We start from the raw sequence: 17,935 nt of genomic DNA on the forward strand, positions 1-17,935 counted from the left end.
CCTTTCGTGTCCCCAAGGCCTCGGCACTAATCACGTGAACCATCATTTGAACGCGGCCACTGGTCACCAACCCACCCATGCCAGTTGCTAACGCACGGATCCCTGCAGTTGGGGAGAACCTCCCGGCGATTGGCCCACTCCAGCTCCCGGTCCTGTTCCACGTCCCAGCACTGGTTGAGCAACGTGAGGCATAGATCACCTGTTTACTGACACAGACTGCCAACAGTCCCTGAGTTCCCACATGAGGGACTCATCTCAGTCAGCCAGATCAATGTTGAGGCGTAGCGGCCGGCACCGCATGAAGAAGGAATGCCGGTCCACTCGAGCATGGTCACATGCCAGTGAACACTCCACTTCCAGCTGCAGAACTGAGTAGGAGCCCTTGATAGCGGGACAAGCACTAGCGGTACCGTCCACGTCATTGGCACCGCAACCAACCCCTTGGGCCCAAAGCCAGTAGCCGGCAGTGGCCTGGTGCTCCTGGAGATTTTCCCAGCGCTCACAGTCAGTCTCCTCAGTGGTGGGGGCCTCATCATCTTGCCTGCCACCAGAGGGACTACGACTGGGGAGACCGGCTGGATCCCCTGACGCTCGCCTCAGCGCATGGGGCTCTCCAGACCTTGTACTCCCCGGCACGTACTTCAGGAGGTGAGGCCACTTTACTGCCCACTGCTCAGGCCTACCTCGACCGGGTCCTGTGAGAGGGCATGCCTCGCCCACCCTCCACTCCAGGCCCCATGGACCTTTTTATCGGGCCCCTGCCCCGTGGACCCAATCGGCCCCCCCACCCTTTCACTGCGAGCCGGCTGCACAATCTGCAGCCAGTTCTGTTCCAGACCGCGCTGAGGGAACATCTGTACACGCTCACAGCTCCACACTCTTCACTACCTCACCCTCGCGTCCCGCCCCAATACAAAGTGACGGGACCTCCTGCCACCTCTCGAGGGTGAGAAGCCCCGGTGGGCCAGTTTATGCTCTGCCCTGGTCCCGAGGCCCGCCGGCGATGTCAGTTGGCGGCTCCTTCATGGGGCTGTGAGCACGGGCGTGTACTTGGCGCGGTTTACCCCTGTCCCCAACACCTGCCCCTTTTGCGGCATGAAGGAGACCCTGGCGCACATTTATTTAGAGTGCGCTAGGTTCAGCTCCTGTTCTGGCTCCTCTTGGATCTCTTCTTGTGTTTTTGGTTGCACTTTTCCCCTCACCTGTTTATCTATGCACTCCCCATCCATGGCCCCAAAGTTGCGGGATCTCCTTCTCAACCTCCTCTTGGCCCTGGCCAAACTAGCCATCTACAAAACCAGGGATAGGAGGTTGGCCGACGGGATTTCCTGCGACTGTGGGGCCTATATTTCCGCTCCTCCATCCGTTCACGCATCCGGGCAGAGTTCCTCTGGGTGGCGTCCGCTGGCTCCCTTGACACCTTTGAGGAGCAGTGGGTGCTGCCGGGGTTCTTTGCTCGGTATCCCCATCAGGTTCCCTTCGTTTAGCCCTACGACCTCACCCCTGATCCTGTTTTTTTCATTGGTTGTCCCACGCAATTATTTGGTATCACAGACCTGTGGATCCTCCCCTTAGGCTGGGGGGAGGCCCTTTAGCAGTGGGCGGGCTTTGCCTGCCCACTTCCTGGATACCAACAGGACCAGAGGTGGAGGCCCCAGAAGGCAGAACTTCCCAGGCCCATGAGCAGACAGGGAAACAGCTGGCTGGACCATCAGGTGATGTTGTCGTCATCTTCATTGTTGCTGGACGAAGCCATCACAGGTACCCTTCACCCAGTTCCACAAGATGATGCCAAGGCACATAAGGAACTACTGAAGAGGAACTACTCCATCTTCTGCTCCATGGCACCTGCCCCTACATGAATCAAATATTATTAATGCCCCCTGTGGCAAACTCCCTCTTCCCTGCCCCCCATTCGAAAAGAGCTGAATGTAAATACTTTGTGCCAGCTAAAGGCCAGGAGTATCTCTGCACCCTCCCAGGCCCAAACTCTCTTGTAGTTGAGGTTCTTAATCAAGAGAGAGGCGGGGGCAATCCGGTCCTACGCCCAAAAATAAAGACACGGAGAGACTGGATCTGTTTCGGTGAAAGATTTATTCATCTTCCAGCCTTTAGTTGAGAATGGCCAGCCACCAAGCCCTCCTTGGCCGCTCTGATTACAACATGTGGCAGGCAATGGCCAAGTTCGAGGTTTTGCTTCCCAAGGGTCCAAGAAGGAATTCTGGGTGATCCTCGAGGAGGGCACCAGGGTGGCCCTCCATGCAGCTTCAGATGCGGCTGACTCCGCGGCTCACATCATGGCCTCGGCCATCTCCATGCTGAGGGCATCCTGGCTGCTCCTCTCGGCTCTGTCAACAGAGGCTCAGCCGTGAATGCTGGACCTTCCCTTCGACGGCAGGCCCTGTTTGTGGAACAAACAGATAGTAAGCTGCATGGGCTCAAGGACTCCCGTACTACCCTGAAAACTATAGGGTTTTACGTCCCTGGTCCAGTCTGTAAGTGGTTCAAACCACAGCCAGTCATGGCCAAGGGAGTCAACCCTGGCAGGAGCCACCCCACAAAAAGAGCAGGGGCTACAAATGCTGGCCGAGCCACCCAATCCCTCCCTCCGCCTAATCAGGCTCGACCCACAATAAGCAGGGGAGCAAGCGGGATTTTTAGGGTGCACCCAAGGCAACCTATCAGACTATACCCCAGATCTATCTTTCATGCCTTTCTCCAACTGCCTTTCTTTTTTCCTCCTGGCATAGACCACCATAACCGCGGACTGCTGGGTCCTCAGTACAATGGCGCGAGGGTTATATCCTACAGTTACTGTCTACCCCCACCCCCTTTCACCGTCCCTCTTTAGGGACCCTCTCACGAGAGTCTCCTCGTACAGGAGGTAGGTTTTGCTGCAGCTGGGTGTGGTGGAAGAGGTTCCCTGTGAGAACAGGAATAAGGGGGTTCTATTCCCAATACTACTTAATCCCAAAGCTAGAGGTGGTCTACGCCCCATCCTGGACTTACGAGACCTCAACAAATACCTAAAGTTGAGGTTCCGCATGATCTCTCTAGCCTCCTCCATCCCCTCCCTGGATTCAGGAGACTGGTATGCTGCCCTCGACTTGACATACTTTCGTATAATAATATTCCAAGGACACAGGCGCTTTCTACGCTTCATGGTGGGATTGGACCACTACCAGTTTGCAGTCCTCCCTTTTGGCCTAGTGACAGCACCAAGGGTGTTTTACCAAGTGCATGTCAGTGGTAGCAGCTTACCTCAGGCGTCGGGGTATCCAGATCTATCCGTACCTCGACGACTGGCTGGTCAAAGGTCAATCCAGGTCGAAAGGGATGTTGTGGTGCTGCAGGCCACATACGAATCCGGGGCCTGCTGGTAAACGACAAAAGTCGATGTTAGTTCCAGTGCAGAGAATAGAGTTCATCGGCGCGGTGCTCTACTCCACCTGCGCCAGAGCATTTCTGCCACAGGAGAGGTTCCAAGCATTGGTGGACCTCTGCATGGGAGTCTCCGTGTTCCCCAGGCCACGGCCAGGGTTTGTCTGTGCCTGCTGGGACACATGTACATATGTTGTCCACCATGCCAGGTTCCTAATATGGAATGGACATGAGCAACACATCTCAAACAACACCAGTTACAGAAGAGGTCTTTTCATTAATTTTTCTATTCTTTCCTATCCTTCTAAAAGATGAGAAAAATAAGTAAATAGTGTAGGATTTAATGGTTGAATCAGAATCAGAGATTAAAATGTTAGAATATGTTTTCTTTAACAATGGGGGGGAAAAGTCAGCAGGTTTTATCAGGATTTTATATATATATTAGAAATGCATTTTTAATTTGATGTATTTTGTTATACAATTTTTAAAATAAAGATTACTGTCCTCATTTTATAGTGGGATTGAAAATTAAAATCTTTTTATATTTCATTTATATTACTAAACATAATAGCAATTTGATCTTTTCTTATAGCCTGGAGACTTGAAAAAAAAGGATTGAATCTCTCATAGACAGAGACTATATGGAGAGAGACAAAGACAACCCCAATCAATACCACTAGTTGCATATGGGAGAGAACTTTTTTTCCTAAGAAAACACCAGAATAATGTATTCAGGACTTTGAATACCTGTGCTGTTTCCAGACTTTACTTTTAAGCAGATCTCAAGTTGATGTAGACTATTCAACCAGCTGCATGCACTGGTGTGATGAGACAGAAAGGAAATGTTTCTTGGATCATCCGTGTCAAGACTCTTTAGTGATTTTTAAATGGCACGTTTTTAGTTTTTAGTTCTTCCATTTGTTCTTTTGAGTTCTTCAAGATATGTTGTTCTACTTTGTTTAAAATTAACTTTTGAAGTTGGAAGGGAAGGTAAAAACATACTCAATTTTTCTGGCATATTTATTGTGTGTGTTCATGACTGCACCTCATAAAGACCCTTAATGCTGCATTCTTATGCTACAAAAATCACTCGGGGTATCTTTTAAAACCTCTTTTAATTAATTAACCCTTATGTACAAACACTCAGTGAATTTTTGAAATGATGCACCATGATACTGTTATATTCATGTTTGTTTAGTTTTCTTTCAAAATAGTTCTAAACTTCAGTCTGGTTTGGATAAATCAGGTTTTGAAGTGAAATCTTTGAAGTGCCAAGAGGACAACTGAATTAAAATGTCTGTAGTGAGCTGTCAGATTACTTAGCTAAGGTATTCATTTGTGGAATATTTTGCTCTAGAGCAGTGATTTGTATCACTGTTTATGTAAAACTTCAGTATCATTTAGTTTTGTCTTTAGAGACGAATATAGAATATTACTGTACAGTGCACTCAATACAAGAAGAGAAGAGATTTCAAGGCGTTACAGTCTCGATGTTGTGAAAGCATAGATTTATGGATTTTGTGAGTTCCCTGATACATATTGTATATATGTAAGTTGATTTGAATTAAAGAATGAAGGACATGTAGATCTGTTAGATAATTGTAACTATAAGAAAGATACTTTTTGGTGGTAATATTTACAAGCCTCTGTTTTATTTTACAGGATTTCCATAATAGTGTTTCATTCTGATTAAAAGCTACCAAAGGAATTTTGATCATGGCCTAATGAGAATTTAACTAAGCAATATGTTCTTGAAAATAACTTCCTAAATTTATATATATGATTTTTGTGCATAAATTACAAGTCCATGACCCCTTCTTAAGAATCCATTGCTAAAAGTTGACATCTTCTGCGTTTCTATATTAAAGTCCTCATTCTGTCATCTGGTCTCATGAATTGTATTGCATTCTTTGAATTAATTTTGTTCCCTTTCCTCTGTGTTAGAAACTAAACCCCTTATCATATGTTTAGTACAACAAATGTATTTAAAAGCTATTTAATATTGTAATTTAATGTAGACATATTTTAACTTGCTTCAATATTTAAATCTTTTGTTAAATCAAATAAAATCTCATTGATATGTATTAAATATTAATTTCTTAGCCACCATGTGAATTTGGCACTTAATCTCAATCTGTCATTGAAGATTAATTAACAGACCTAACTTTTAACTAATTGATTTATTCCCTATTCACATCATAACCAGCCAAAGTCAGTTTGCTAAAACATACTGCTGGTGTTTTTTTTTAAATAAAAAGCTTTATGTAATAAACACACAAGGGGCAGAGATTTCATCAGACTAAGGATTTGTGAATGATAGGCAGTAATCCAGTAATCTCTGCTATTTGAACAATGCTCTCTACCTCAGGGGTTCTTAACCTTTTTCTTTCTGAGCCCTCCCCAGTGTGCCCCCCCCATAAAAAAACTCCACCACTCACCTTGTCACAACTGCTGTTTTTCTGCATATAAAAGCCAGGGCTGGCAGTGGGGGTACCAAGCAGAGCAATTGCCAGGGGCCCCACACCACAGTCCCCCTCTCCCCCCACAAAGTTGCATTGCTCAGGCTTTGGTTTCTGCCCTGGGTGACAGGCTCAGGGCCCCAGACTTCAGCCCCATGCAGTGGGGTTTCAGCTTTCTGCCCTGGGCCCCAGCAAGTCTAATGCTGGCCGGCCTTGGCAGACCTGAAACCTTCTTGCAACCCCCCACCTCCCCCAGGGGTCCCTGGGCCCCGACTGAGAACCACTGCTCTACCTTATCTTTCCTACGCTTCACCCAAAAAATAAACTCTTCTAACTTTGACTAGTGTTTGATTAAAAACAAATCGTTAACAAGAATTGATGCTGTTACATATTTTCATCAACAAGTGAAATGGCTCTCCCTGTGGAAGCAAGGTAATTGACAGACAAGAATTCTGAGCTATGTAATTAAAAAAACAACCTACCCAGAGACTGGTATTTGTTAGCCAAATTACTCACTTGTATAGCAATAAAAGATTTTTTAGAATCCTTTTTTGTTAGAATGTTTGCAGCCCAAACAAATGGCTAAGCATTTTAAAACTAATACATTTGCATCCAAGTCATTAGTGACCGAAGTCGTCATACTGTTTAGTGGTTTATGTGAAATGAGATGATCTTAGTACAGTTCCTTGTGTTTACATCACAATGAGGTCAAGTATCAGAGGGGTAGCCGTGTTAGTCTGGATCTGTAAAAGCAGCAAAGAATCCTGTGGCACTTAGTAGACTAACAGACGTTTTGGAGCATGAGCTTTCATGGGTGAATACCCACTTCGTCAGATGCATGTAGTGGAAATTTCCAGGAGCAGGTATATATATGCAAGCAAGCTAGAGATAATGAGGTTAGTTCAATCGGAGGAAGAGGCCCCTGTTCTAGCAGTTTGAGGTGGTGAAAACCAGGGAGGAGAAACTGGCTCTGTAATTGGCAAGCCATTCACAGTCTTTGTTAATCCTGAGCTGATGGTGTCAAATTTGCAGATGAACTGAAGCTCAGCAGTTTCTCTTGAAGTCTGGTCCTTGAAGTTTTTTTACTGCAGGATGGCCACCTTAAGATCTGCTATAGTGTGGCCAGGGAGGTTGAAGTGTTCTCCTACAGGTTTTTGTATATTGCCATTCCTAATATCTGATTTGTGTCCATTTTCCTTTTCCGTAGAGACTGTCCACGTTTGGCTGATGTACATAGCAGGGGGGCATTGCTGGCATATGATGGCGTATAGTACATTGGTGGACGTGCAGGTGAATGAACCAGTGATGGTGTGGCTGATCTGTTTAGGTCCTGTGATGGTGTCGCTGGTGTAGATATGTAGGCAGAGTTGGCATCGAGGTTTATTGCATGGATTGGTTCCTGAGCTAGAGTTACTTTGGTGTGGTGTACAGTTACTGGTGAGAATATATTTCAGGTTGGCAGTTTGTCTGTGGGCGAGGACTGGACTGCCACCCAAGGCCTGTGAAAGAGTGGGGTCATTGTCCAGGATGGGTTGTAGATCCCTGATGATGCGTTGGAGGGGTTTTAGCTGGGGACTGTATGTGATGGCCAGTGGAGTCCTGTTGGTTTCTTTCTTGGGTTTGTCTTGCAGTAGGAGGCTTCTGGGTATACGTCTGGCTCTGTTGATCTGTTTCCTTATTTCCTCGTGCGGGTATTGTAGTTCTGAGAATGCTTGGTGGAGATTTTGTAGGTGTTGGTCTCTGTCTGAGGGGTTAGAACAGATGCGGTTCTACCTCAGTGCTTGGCTGTAGACAATGGATCATGTGATGTGCCCGGGATAGAAGCTGGAGGCATGAAGGTAGGCATAGCAGTCGGTAGGTTTTCGGTATAGGGTGGTGTTAATGTGACCATCACTTATTTGCACCGTGGTGTCTAGGAAGTGGACCTCCCATGTAGATTGGTCCAGGCTGAGGTTGATGGTGGGGTGGAAGCTGTTGAAATCGTGGTGGAATTTTTCCAGAGTCTCCTTCCCATGGGTCCAGATGATGAAGATGTCATCAATGTAGCGTAGGTAGAGAAGGGGCGTGAGTGGACGAGAGCTGAGGAAGCGTTGTTCCAGGTCGGCCATAAAAATATTGGCATATTGTGGGGCCATGCGAGTGCCCATAGCGGTGCCACTGATCTGGAGATATATATTGTCATCAAATTTGAAATAGTTGTGTGTGAGGATAAAGACACAGAGCTCAGCCGCCAGTTGTGCTGTGGCATCATCAGGGATACTGTTCCTAACAGCTTGTATTCCATGTGTTTGTGGGATGTTTGTGTAGAGAGCCTCTATATCCATGGTGGCTAGGATGGTGTTTTCTGGAAGGTCACCAATGCATTGTAGTTTCCTCAGGAAATCAGTGGTGTCAGGGAGATAGCTGGGAGTGCTGGTAGCATAGGGTCTGAGTAGAGAGTCCACATATCCAGACAGTCCTTCAGTGAGAGTGCCAATGCCCGAGATGATGGGGCGTCCAGGATTTCTGGGTATGTGGATCTTGAGTAGTAGATAGAATAACCCTGGTCAGGGCTCTGAGGGTATGTTGATTTGTTCCGGTGTTAGTACAGGGAGTGTCCTGAGTAGATGGTGCAGTTTCTTAGTGTATTCCTCAGTGGGATCTGAGGGAAGTGGCCTGTAGAATTTGGTATTGGAGAGTTGTCTGGCGGCCTCCTTTTGGTAGTCAGACCTGTTCATCATGACAACAGCACCTCCTTTATCAGCCTCTTTGATGATAATGTCAGGGTGGTTTCTGAAGCTGTGGATGGCATTGCGTTCTGCACAACTTAGGATATGAGGCAAGCGATGTTGTTTTTCCACAATTTCTGCCTATGCACGTCGGCAGAAGCATTGAATGTATAGGTCCAGACTGTCATTTCGACCATCAGGAGGAGTCCATGTGGAGTTCTTCTTGTGCTGTTGGTGGGAGGGCACACTGCACCATAGTAACTCTAGCTCAGGAACCAATCCATGCAACAAACCTCGATGCCAACTCTGCCCACATATCTACACCAGCGACACCATCACAGGACCTAACCAGATCAGCCATACCATCACCGGTTCATTCATCTGCATGTCCACCAATGTACTATATGCCATCATATGCCCCTCTGCTATGTACATCGGCCAAACTGGACAGTCTCTACGGAAAAGGATAAATGGACACAAATCAGATATTAGGAATGGCAATACACAAAACCTGTAGGAGAACACTTCAACCTCCCTGGCCACACTACAGCAGACCTTAAGGTGGCCATCCTGCAGCAAAAAAAACTTCAGGACCAGACTTCAAAGAAAAACTGCTGAGCTTCAGTTCATCTGCAAATTTGACACCATCAGCTCAGGATTAAAAAAAGACTGTGAATGGCTTGCCAATTACAGAACCAGTTTCTCCTCCCTTGGTTTTCACACCTCAACTGCTAGAACAGGGCCTCTTCCTCCCTGATTGAACTAACCTCATTATCTCTAGCTTGCTTGCATATATATACCTGCTCCTGGAAATTTCCACTTATGCATCTGATGAAGTGGGTATTCACCCACGAAAGCTCATGCTCCAAAACATCTGTTAGTCTATAAGGTGCCACAGGATTCTTTGCTGCTATCACAATGAGGAGTTTTGTTGCAGTGACTGAGACTGAAGGTTGTACAGTCTCTATGCCACTATAATATAAATAGTGTATGGCAATATTGTACAATAATACTGTAATTCTTATTATGGTACCAGATATACACATCTCTAGTATTAGAGAGCAAATATTCTTTATTCAACCATAATATGTCAGTGGAATATCACGTAAATTGAAACCAACCTATGATCTAAATTGTCCCTAAATTAGCACAAACAGCAGTTCCCACTCAGGTTCCAATTCCTCTGCTGCAGATTCATATTCAAACATACTGAAAGTGTTCCTTAGATGCTTTTTTAAAAACGGGTGAATTCTATCCCCAATGGTCCATAAAGGAAGAATGCCTCCTGAGGACTTCAATGATGATAGCAGTAATTTCCACCACAGTGTTTTAGTTTCTTGCAATGGTGGCTAGAGATAAAGGCAGATCCCAATGAACAATGAAAAGTTAAATACCATCTGTATCTGGGCTCGGGTGGGAGGGTGCTTGGAGTGGACTTTTGGGGGTGGGGTTTGTGGGGAGGGGAAGGAAAGAGGTAACTATTTTTTCATGTACAGTAACTCCTCACTTAACATTGTAGTTATGTTCCTGAAAAATGGGACTTTAAGTGAAATGATGTTAAGCAAATCCAATTTCCCCATAGAATTAATGTAAATAAGGGGGGGGGGCTATGTGCGTAGCTGAAGTTGCGTATCTTAGTTCGAACCCCCCCCCCGCTAGTGTAGCCCAGGCCAGACGCACATCTTGGGTGTGAGAGATTGAAATGCACACTGACCCTTTAAGTAAGCTGACCCACTCTTTAAGTGCCCCAGGCTCTCTCTATCTCTGTCCCGTAGATGTCCCCACCCTGCTCTATATGGAGAAGACGGGGTAAGTGGGGTATGGGGGCAGGGGAACACCTTGACAGTAGCTCCCCCTCTTTTCCCCTCCCCCCCCACACAGCAAGCAAGAGGCTGGGGGAGCAGTTCCAAGGCAGAGAGCAGGAGCAGCACATGGAAGTGGGGGGAGGGATAGCTGCAATTGGTAGCCTGCTGGCAGCTGCTGCACAGGGAACTTAAGGGAGCAGGGAGCTGATAGGGGGGCTGCCTGTTCACCCTGGTTCCAAGCCCCTCCCCCCCCACCAGCAAGTTGCAACAGGCTGCTCTTCCTGCAAGCAGTGGACAAAGCAGGCCTAAATATTAGAATGGAGCATTGCACAACTTTAAAATGAGCATGTTCCTTAATTGATCAGCAACATAATGAAACAAGTTAACTGGAGTGCTTTAAGTGAGGAGTTACTGTACTAGGAAGACAGTAGGTTGAAGCATGCTGCCTCTAGCCATGACCAGGGGCGGTGCAAACCATTTAGGCGAACTAGGCGGTTGCCTAGAGCGCCAAAAAGCGGCACCCCCAAGAATTTTTTTTAAATGGTTGCAGCTGCTGCTGCTGGAGAGGTAGTCTGAGCTGCCTGCCGCCGGCAGCCCAGGGCGCCCCCGGGATCAGCGCACCACCGCCGCGGCAGCCCGGGGCGCACCCGGGGGTCAGGGCACTGGCGTGGCAGCCCGGCAACCCAGGGCGCCCTTGGGTCAGCACGCTGCCGCACGGCAGCCCAGGGCAGCCCCGGGGTCAACGCGCTGCCGTGGCAGCCCAGCAGCCCAGAGCGCCCCCAGGGTCAGGGAGCCGCTGCGGCAGCCCGGCAGCCCAGGGCGCCCCCGGGGTCAGGGAGCCACTGCGGCAGCCCAGGGCACCCCCCGGGTCAGGGAGCCGCCGCAGCAGCCCAGAGGTTCGGGCTGACGGCGGCTGCGCTGACCATGGGGAATCCCTGAGCTGCAGGCAGAGGCTCAGAATCCCTCTCCCTCCCAGAGCAGGGGCTCCAGCCTCTGCAATTTTTCTTGTTGCCAGCGGGGGCCCGGCAGCTGGGCAGAGCTGCGCAGCTCTGCTTAGGGCACGTGGCAGGGGCCCTGCGACAGTGGCGCAACACCAGGGCTTTGCTTGTGGAGGAAAGCCGCGGCTGCCCCTGGCTCAGGCTCCACGTCAGCCCCAGTGAGGGGGCAACGGGGAAGAAAAGAGCCTCAGCAGTGGTCTGGTGGAGTGGAGGAAGAAAGAGGACCCCAAAAGCTCATGCATTGGGCAAGGTAAGCAAGTGCCTCCCACAGGTTGGCCTCAGGTGCCTGTGCTCCTGCCCCCTTGGTCCTTGGCTGGTCCCTGCTCCTGCTCCCCTTGTGCCTGGACGGTTGGAGAGAACAGCAGCCTGCAGAGCTGAGCTGCCCCAGTGCCCCCAGGCACCCCCCTGACCCCGTCCCCCCCACAGCCCTGATCCCCAGCTCCGAGCCTAGTCCTTCTGAGCTGGAAACCCCCTCGACCTCATCCCCCACAGCCCTTACCCCCAGCTCCGAGCCCAGTCCCTCTGAGCTGGAAACCCCTTGACCCATCCCCCCCACAGCCCTGACCCCAGCTCCGAGCCCAGTCCCTCTGAGCTGGAAACCCCCTGACCCCTTCCCCCCAACAGCCCTGCCCCCAGCTCCGAGCCCAGTCCCTCTGAGCTGGAAACCCCCTGACCCCTTCCCCCCAACAGCCTGACCCCCAGCTGTGAGCCCAGCCACTCTGAGCTGGACACCCCCCTGACCCTATCTCCCCACATCCCTGAGCCCCAGCCCCTGTGAGCTGGGCACCCCTGAATCCAGAGCCAGCTCCCCACCCAGCCCTGGCAACAACAGCACCACCCCAGGCAGCGACAGCCCATTGGTACAACCATCACAATCACCCATCATCTGCCCATTATGTAATTGCAATGTATACAGACCATTACAGCTTTTAATGTTTTTAAACAATGTATTTAGTGTATTTTCAAATTATTACAGTTAATTTTTGAATGTATTTCACTAGTTATTTTTTACATTTCCTAATACATGTTACTATAGTATTGCAAATGTTTTATGGAAGGGGCCCCCGATTTTGCTTTGCCCAAGGCCCCCTGAGTCCTCTGGGCGGCCCCTGTCCTGAGTTTTAAGCCCTGCTGCTGTGTTTTGCCTGCAACAGGCAGGCCTAAGCCTGTGAGTGACCCCACAGCAGCTGCCTGAAGAAGTGCTTGGGGGAATCATGCAGAAGGAGCGTGATATTTGTTTGAGTTCTCTCCTCATGGAGGCTGTGCTCCACTTGGTGCAGGACAGCAGTCTCAGCAGGACTCTAGGCCCAGCACCTTGCCTCAGTTTGTAGATTTGTAGTGCACCCATCACCGGGCTCAGTCTGTACCGCTACCCCCCGCACCAGTGCCAAAGAAGCAGTCAAAAAGTTGGATGGACTGGTTAGGTTAGTTGTCGTGCTGTTGCTTGGCCAGTGTAGAGACCACTGATGCATAGTATTCCTCTGTGATGTTCTGTTCTGAGCACAATTGGCATGTTATGAGGTAGTGCCTGTGAGGAACAGGTGTCTGTTTATGTATCCAGCCATCATGTCTTAGGGTCTTCTTGGGGGGGAACTTTTCCATCCTGCTTTCATTGGTGACATCTGTGATGCTCTGGTAGACATCTATGAAGACAATACTCTGACAGGATCATCTGGCAATACATCACGAGTTGATGCAAAGGCTTTTACAAAAGCCATTTCTAGTTTCAAGTTTCTTGTTTCTCTTGTTTTGTGGTATGACATATTGTTAGAAATCAACATAACTAGCAGACAACTTCAGGCAAAAGAATTTGATATATGTGATGCCATTAATCAACTTGGAGAAACTAAGAAGTTTCTTGTGGGCCGCAGAAGTGACGCGGCCTTTGAGAAAACATTGGTAGATGCAGATGAACTTGTGGAGGAGTTGGATGTACCGGCACTTTTTGAACCAGATCTAATCCGTATTAGAAAGAAGAGGAAGCAGTTCACATATGAAGCAGATGACGAACCTATTTATGACCCGAAAGAAAAATTCAAAGTGAACTTTTTACTTTGCAGTCATTGACACAGCAATACATTCGGTTGAAGAAAGATTCACAATGATGCAGCAATTAGTTCAGTATTTGGCTTCATATATGATGTTTACAGTTTGCAAAATAAAACACCAAAGCAAATTATGGAACATTGCTTGAATCTGGAGAAAGCTTTTGCAACATGGTGAATCCAAAGATATTGATGCCTTTGACTTGTGCAGTGAATTGCAAGCTATTGCAAGACGAGTCCAAAGGAGTTCATCACCACAAGATGTATTGAACTTTATATGGGAAAATAAGCTGACAGATAGTGTCCCTAACACAGTTATTGCTCTTCGCATCCTCTTGACTCTCCCAGTTTCTGTGGCCAGTGGTGAGCGAAGCTTCTCAAAGCTCAAGTTGATAAAAACATATATGCGAACATCAATGTTGCAACAAAGACTTGTTGGACTATCTACCTTGTCAATAGAACATGACCTTGCTCACAGCATTGACTTGGAGGAACTTGTTTCTAAATTTGCTAAACTTAAAGCGCGGAAACATAAATTCTAAATTATAACATGTTACTCTGTGACCGTGTATTGTGTATAATGTATGTGATTTGGGGGGGGGGGGCGCAAGATGGAAGTTTCGCCTAGGCGCAAAATATCCTTGCACCGGCCCTGGCCATCAACCTATCTAAAAGCCCCCAGTAGACTACAGAAAAGCAGTTTAGGACATAAAGATTTCTCCCAGGACTGAGTAATTTAGTGAGGACACCCATGATGAGGAAAGTGACCAAGTGATGTACCTCTCTGATGAAGGGTCAGGCAGTAGTGCTCACCCTCCTCCATTCTCTGCACCATGAAACATAAATGCTCTCAGGTCTGGGGTGTTAGAAGCAGAAAAACCCTACCACAATGTATTTTGAGATACTGATTTATAATACAAGATATTACTAGAAACAGAATTTCAGTGGTAAAACAAATAGTTCTAAAGCACGAGCGAGAGAATATCCTTTAACCAAGCTGGACAGGAAAAACAATCATATTACGACATGATTGAATGTCCTGTGCTCCATATCTTCTTTTCCGCTACAGCAGCTAACTATCTTTATGACAACACATTTTTATGGACTAAAAGGTATAGCCAATGAATTGACTACACTTGCAGTTTGATATTAAGAACATTCAAGAGACTGCATAACCAAGCTCAGCAAAATTTATTGTCTAAAGACAAAACACGCTACAGTGCATGAAAAGTTAATACATCATCATCTTCCTGGGAACTGAAGTCTCGCAGTACGTTCAGTTCATCTTAGACAGAGAATGTGCTTCCAAATGCCCCTTTAAACTGGCCATCTTTTATAGCATAGCTGTTCACAGGTAACAGTACTTAAACTTCAACAAGCCAGCTTTGTCTTTTGGTGCCTCCTTGTACTTTCCCATCTTTTCGTTTGAATATTAATACCAAATGTTATGGGGCATGAAGATACTCCCTAATACAAAGCGTTCATACATCTTTCATTATTTCCTTGTACTACATTGTACCTTTGTTTCATAATGCTCAATATCTAGCTTTTGACAGTTTTTGTATTTGCTTAAGCCAAGTGCTGAACTATATGTCTCTCAGGGCCTCATGGATACGTGCCTAAGCATAAATGAGCAAAATATGCAGTGTACAACTTAGCATAGTTACCCAGCAGACACATACATGTTATTTATATAATAAATAGGTATACATGTGGTGTATATAAACATTACCTAAATGCACTGGCTAACACTACTTTGCTGCTTTTCTGTACCGGGTTATCTGAAGAAGTCGTAATAGAATTTTCTAGTTTTCTCAAACACGTGAATTTTAGAAAAATCTATAAATCCTAAGTATCAGAGGGGTAGCCGTGTTAGTCTGGATCTGTAAATCTTATAAACTTATAAATCCTAAACTATAAGCCCTTCTCCCCTTTTTTTAAAGTATGCAAAAGTGCAAGTTAACTTCACAAAACAACCTCACCTAGGTTCCCTTAACCTAGAATTATGAAGCATAGCTGTCCATTATATGGTCATCTTCAGTGTCCTATTGAAACTTTCAATATCTTTTAATAATACAGTGATTGTGTAGCCTTGACTTTCATAGGGTTATCTTTTAACAATTTCTGATTAGGCAAAAGCAGACTGAGACATTTCCATAGTTCACAAGATTCCATGTGGGCGAGGTAATCTCTTTTATTGAACCAACATTTGTTGGTGACAGAGACAAGCTTTTGAGCTTTCACAAAGGTTGGTCCAATAAAATGTATTACCTCATCCACCTTGTCTTTCTAATATCCCTGGGACCAACATGGTTATAACAACACTGCATACAAAGATTCCATGGGCTGTACAAAGAGTTAGTGTATCTCTGTATCCAAACAGCTAGATCATGTGAGATTAAATTATGGTACTATATGGAAATTTCAAAGGTTATGTTGATGGAACACAGAGATATCAGACATGTATGAAACACAATATGAATGCTCTACAGCTCACATTTCTAATTCGCCACCTGTGAAGTATAAATATTGTGTCTTTTAATATAAAGCTAGAAGGGAAAATGAAAGGCTGACAGAACTAAGCGGGCTCAGTTAAAAGTTGTGATTTTCCATAGTTTCCAACATGTAGTCCTTTTGTTTTTATAAAGTGGAATCAATCTTAAAATGAACCTCAAGTTTCTACCAAGTTTTGGAAGCTGATGCAAACCTTCTCTTAAGGAAGATTTTTGGCTGAAGAAGTGGCAGATAGTTTCAGCTTTAACCAGGGCTGGCTTTAGGAAGTCCAGGGCCCAATTTGAACAGTTTCAATGGGGCCCTAGCAGGGATGATTTAAAAAACAACAAAAAACCACATGGGGCTTGTACTCACTAGGCGCTGCACCGAGTCTTCAGCGGCACTTCGGCAGCCGGTCCCCTCACTCGCTCCAGGTCTTCGGCAGCACTGAAGGACCCACCGCTGAAGACCTGGAGCACTGCCAGGTGAGTAAAATTAAAAAGGTGCCTCTAGCTGGGGAAGGATTCTTACTGGGCACGGGGCCCGATTCAGGGGAATTGGTGCAATAGGCCTAAAGCTGGCCCTGGCTTTAACTTAAGGTTAAATATGAGTTCTTTGAGTGATTGCTCATGTGCATTCCACAAGACATGTGTGCTCGCCATATGTACCAGTGCCAAAAGTTTGTACCCTAGCAGTACCTGTAGCGGAGTGCCCTAAGCGACCCCTGGAGTGGTGCCTCTATGGTGCAGCATAAGGGGTGTTGCATGCTCCCCCCACCCTCAGTTCCTTCTTGCTACCAGTAAAGGTTCATTGGAACTGCTCTGCCACTGTGTGGCTGCAGCTTCCCTCTTGGACTCTTAGTTCATAGTTAGTAGTACCTACAGTTAAAGTAGTTTAGTTCAGTTAGTTTAGTGTGCCCAGGTAGGGGCATGCCTCATGCCCTGGACTTTTAAGTTGTGCAACACTTACAAGCAGCCAATGAACACTTCAATCTCCCTGGCCACTGAACAACAGACTTAAAAATGGCAATCCTTCAACAAAAAAAACTTCAAAAACAGACTCCAACGTGAAACTGCAGAACTAGAATTAATTTGCGAACTGGACACCATCAAATTAGACCTGAATAAAGACTGGTAGTGGTTGAGTCACTACAGAAACTAATTTCCCCACAGTGATTTCCCCTTACTGTTACTCTCACCTTTTTGTCACCTATTTGAAATGGACCACGCTGATTACATTGCCCTCATTACCATCACAAAAGTGATTTCCTCCCTTGCTAGTCTACTTTTGAGAGTAGCCCACTTCCATTTTACTTGAATTGTCTAACACTGACCTCCCTTGCCACTTGTAAGGCAACTCCCATCTTTTCATGTGTTGCGTGTATATATACATATATCTTCCTACTGTATTTCCATGCCCTGCATCCACTGAAGTGGGTTCTAGCCCACGAAAGCTTGTGCCCAAATACATTTGCTAGGCTCTAAGGTGCCGCAGGGGACTCCTTGTTGTTTTGCTGATACAGACTAACAAGGCTACTACTCCGAACCAAGCGGTTTTCTCACTGACATCTTCGCTCCCTGCTGCCAACACAGCCCCCGCATTGCTAAGCAGCCCCCAGTGGAACCCACCTGCCCCCTCACCGACCAGCCTTGCAGGTGCCCTGCTCTGCTTTGGGCAGTGGCCCCTCTTGTTTCAACTGACCCCACCAAGGCGCTTAATCGCTTCCTGCCTCGCTCTGACAGGCCGGCCCGGGCCAGGCTCTGCTCCCGCCCCCTCTGCCCGCAGCCGGGATGGGAGCGGGAGGGGTCAGTCCCGGCTGCACAGACGGAGCCACGCGCAGGCGCAAGGTTCAGGGCACGCGCTGCCGCGGGGGAACACGGGATGGCGCAGAGGGGGGGGGGATGTTGTACCACGTGGGTGCCGAGCAGGTCCGCGGCCAGGCTAGGAACCCTGCCAAGACCGAGGGGGCGGCGGAAGGGCCGCTTCCCCGTCAGCTCGTAGCTTCTCGCGATATTCGCCCCTCCCCCTCTCGTTAGCGGCCGAATC

At 47.3% G+C, this 17,935-nt stretch overlaps 1 protein-coding gene and 1 long non-coding RNA gene across 2 annotated transcripts in view; one reads left to right on the forward strand and one right to left on the reverse strand.

Annotated features, from left to right (window-relative positions):
* CUL4A (cullin 4A) overlaps window positions 1-5,465 on the forward strand; it is an 80,160-nt gene extending 74,695 nt beyond the window's left edge. Inside the window, 2 exon segments of the mRNA XM_030568911.1 lie at window positions 3,974-3,985; window positions 3,987-5,465. Coding sequence (XP_030424771.1) covers window positions 3,974-3,985; window positions 3,987-4,061 — 87 coding nt within the window. The 3' untranslated portion in view covers window positions 4,062-5,465.
* On the reverse strand, window positions 1,578-17,744 carry LOC115654577. Its single transcript, XR_004001209.1, has 3 exons — window positions 17,518-17,744; window positions 3,262-3,376; window positions 1,578-2,401 (listed from the first exon to the last, which is right to left on the reverse strand). It is a non-coding gene; the product is annotated as an uncharacterized LOC115654577 (long non-coding RNA).
* Between the last annotated feature and the right edge of the window lie 191 nt (window positions 17,745-17,935).

The sequence above is a fragment of the Gopherus evgoodei genome, chromosome 1 (assembly GCF_007399415.2).
Source record: "Gopherus evgoodei ecotype Sinaloan lineage chromosome 1, rGopEvg1_v1.p, whole genome shotgun sequence".
Lineage (NCBI taxonomy): Eukaryota > Metazoa > Chordata > Testudines > Testudinidae > Gopherus > Gopherus evgoodei.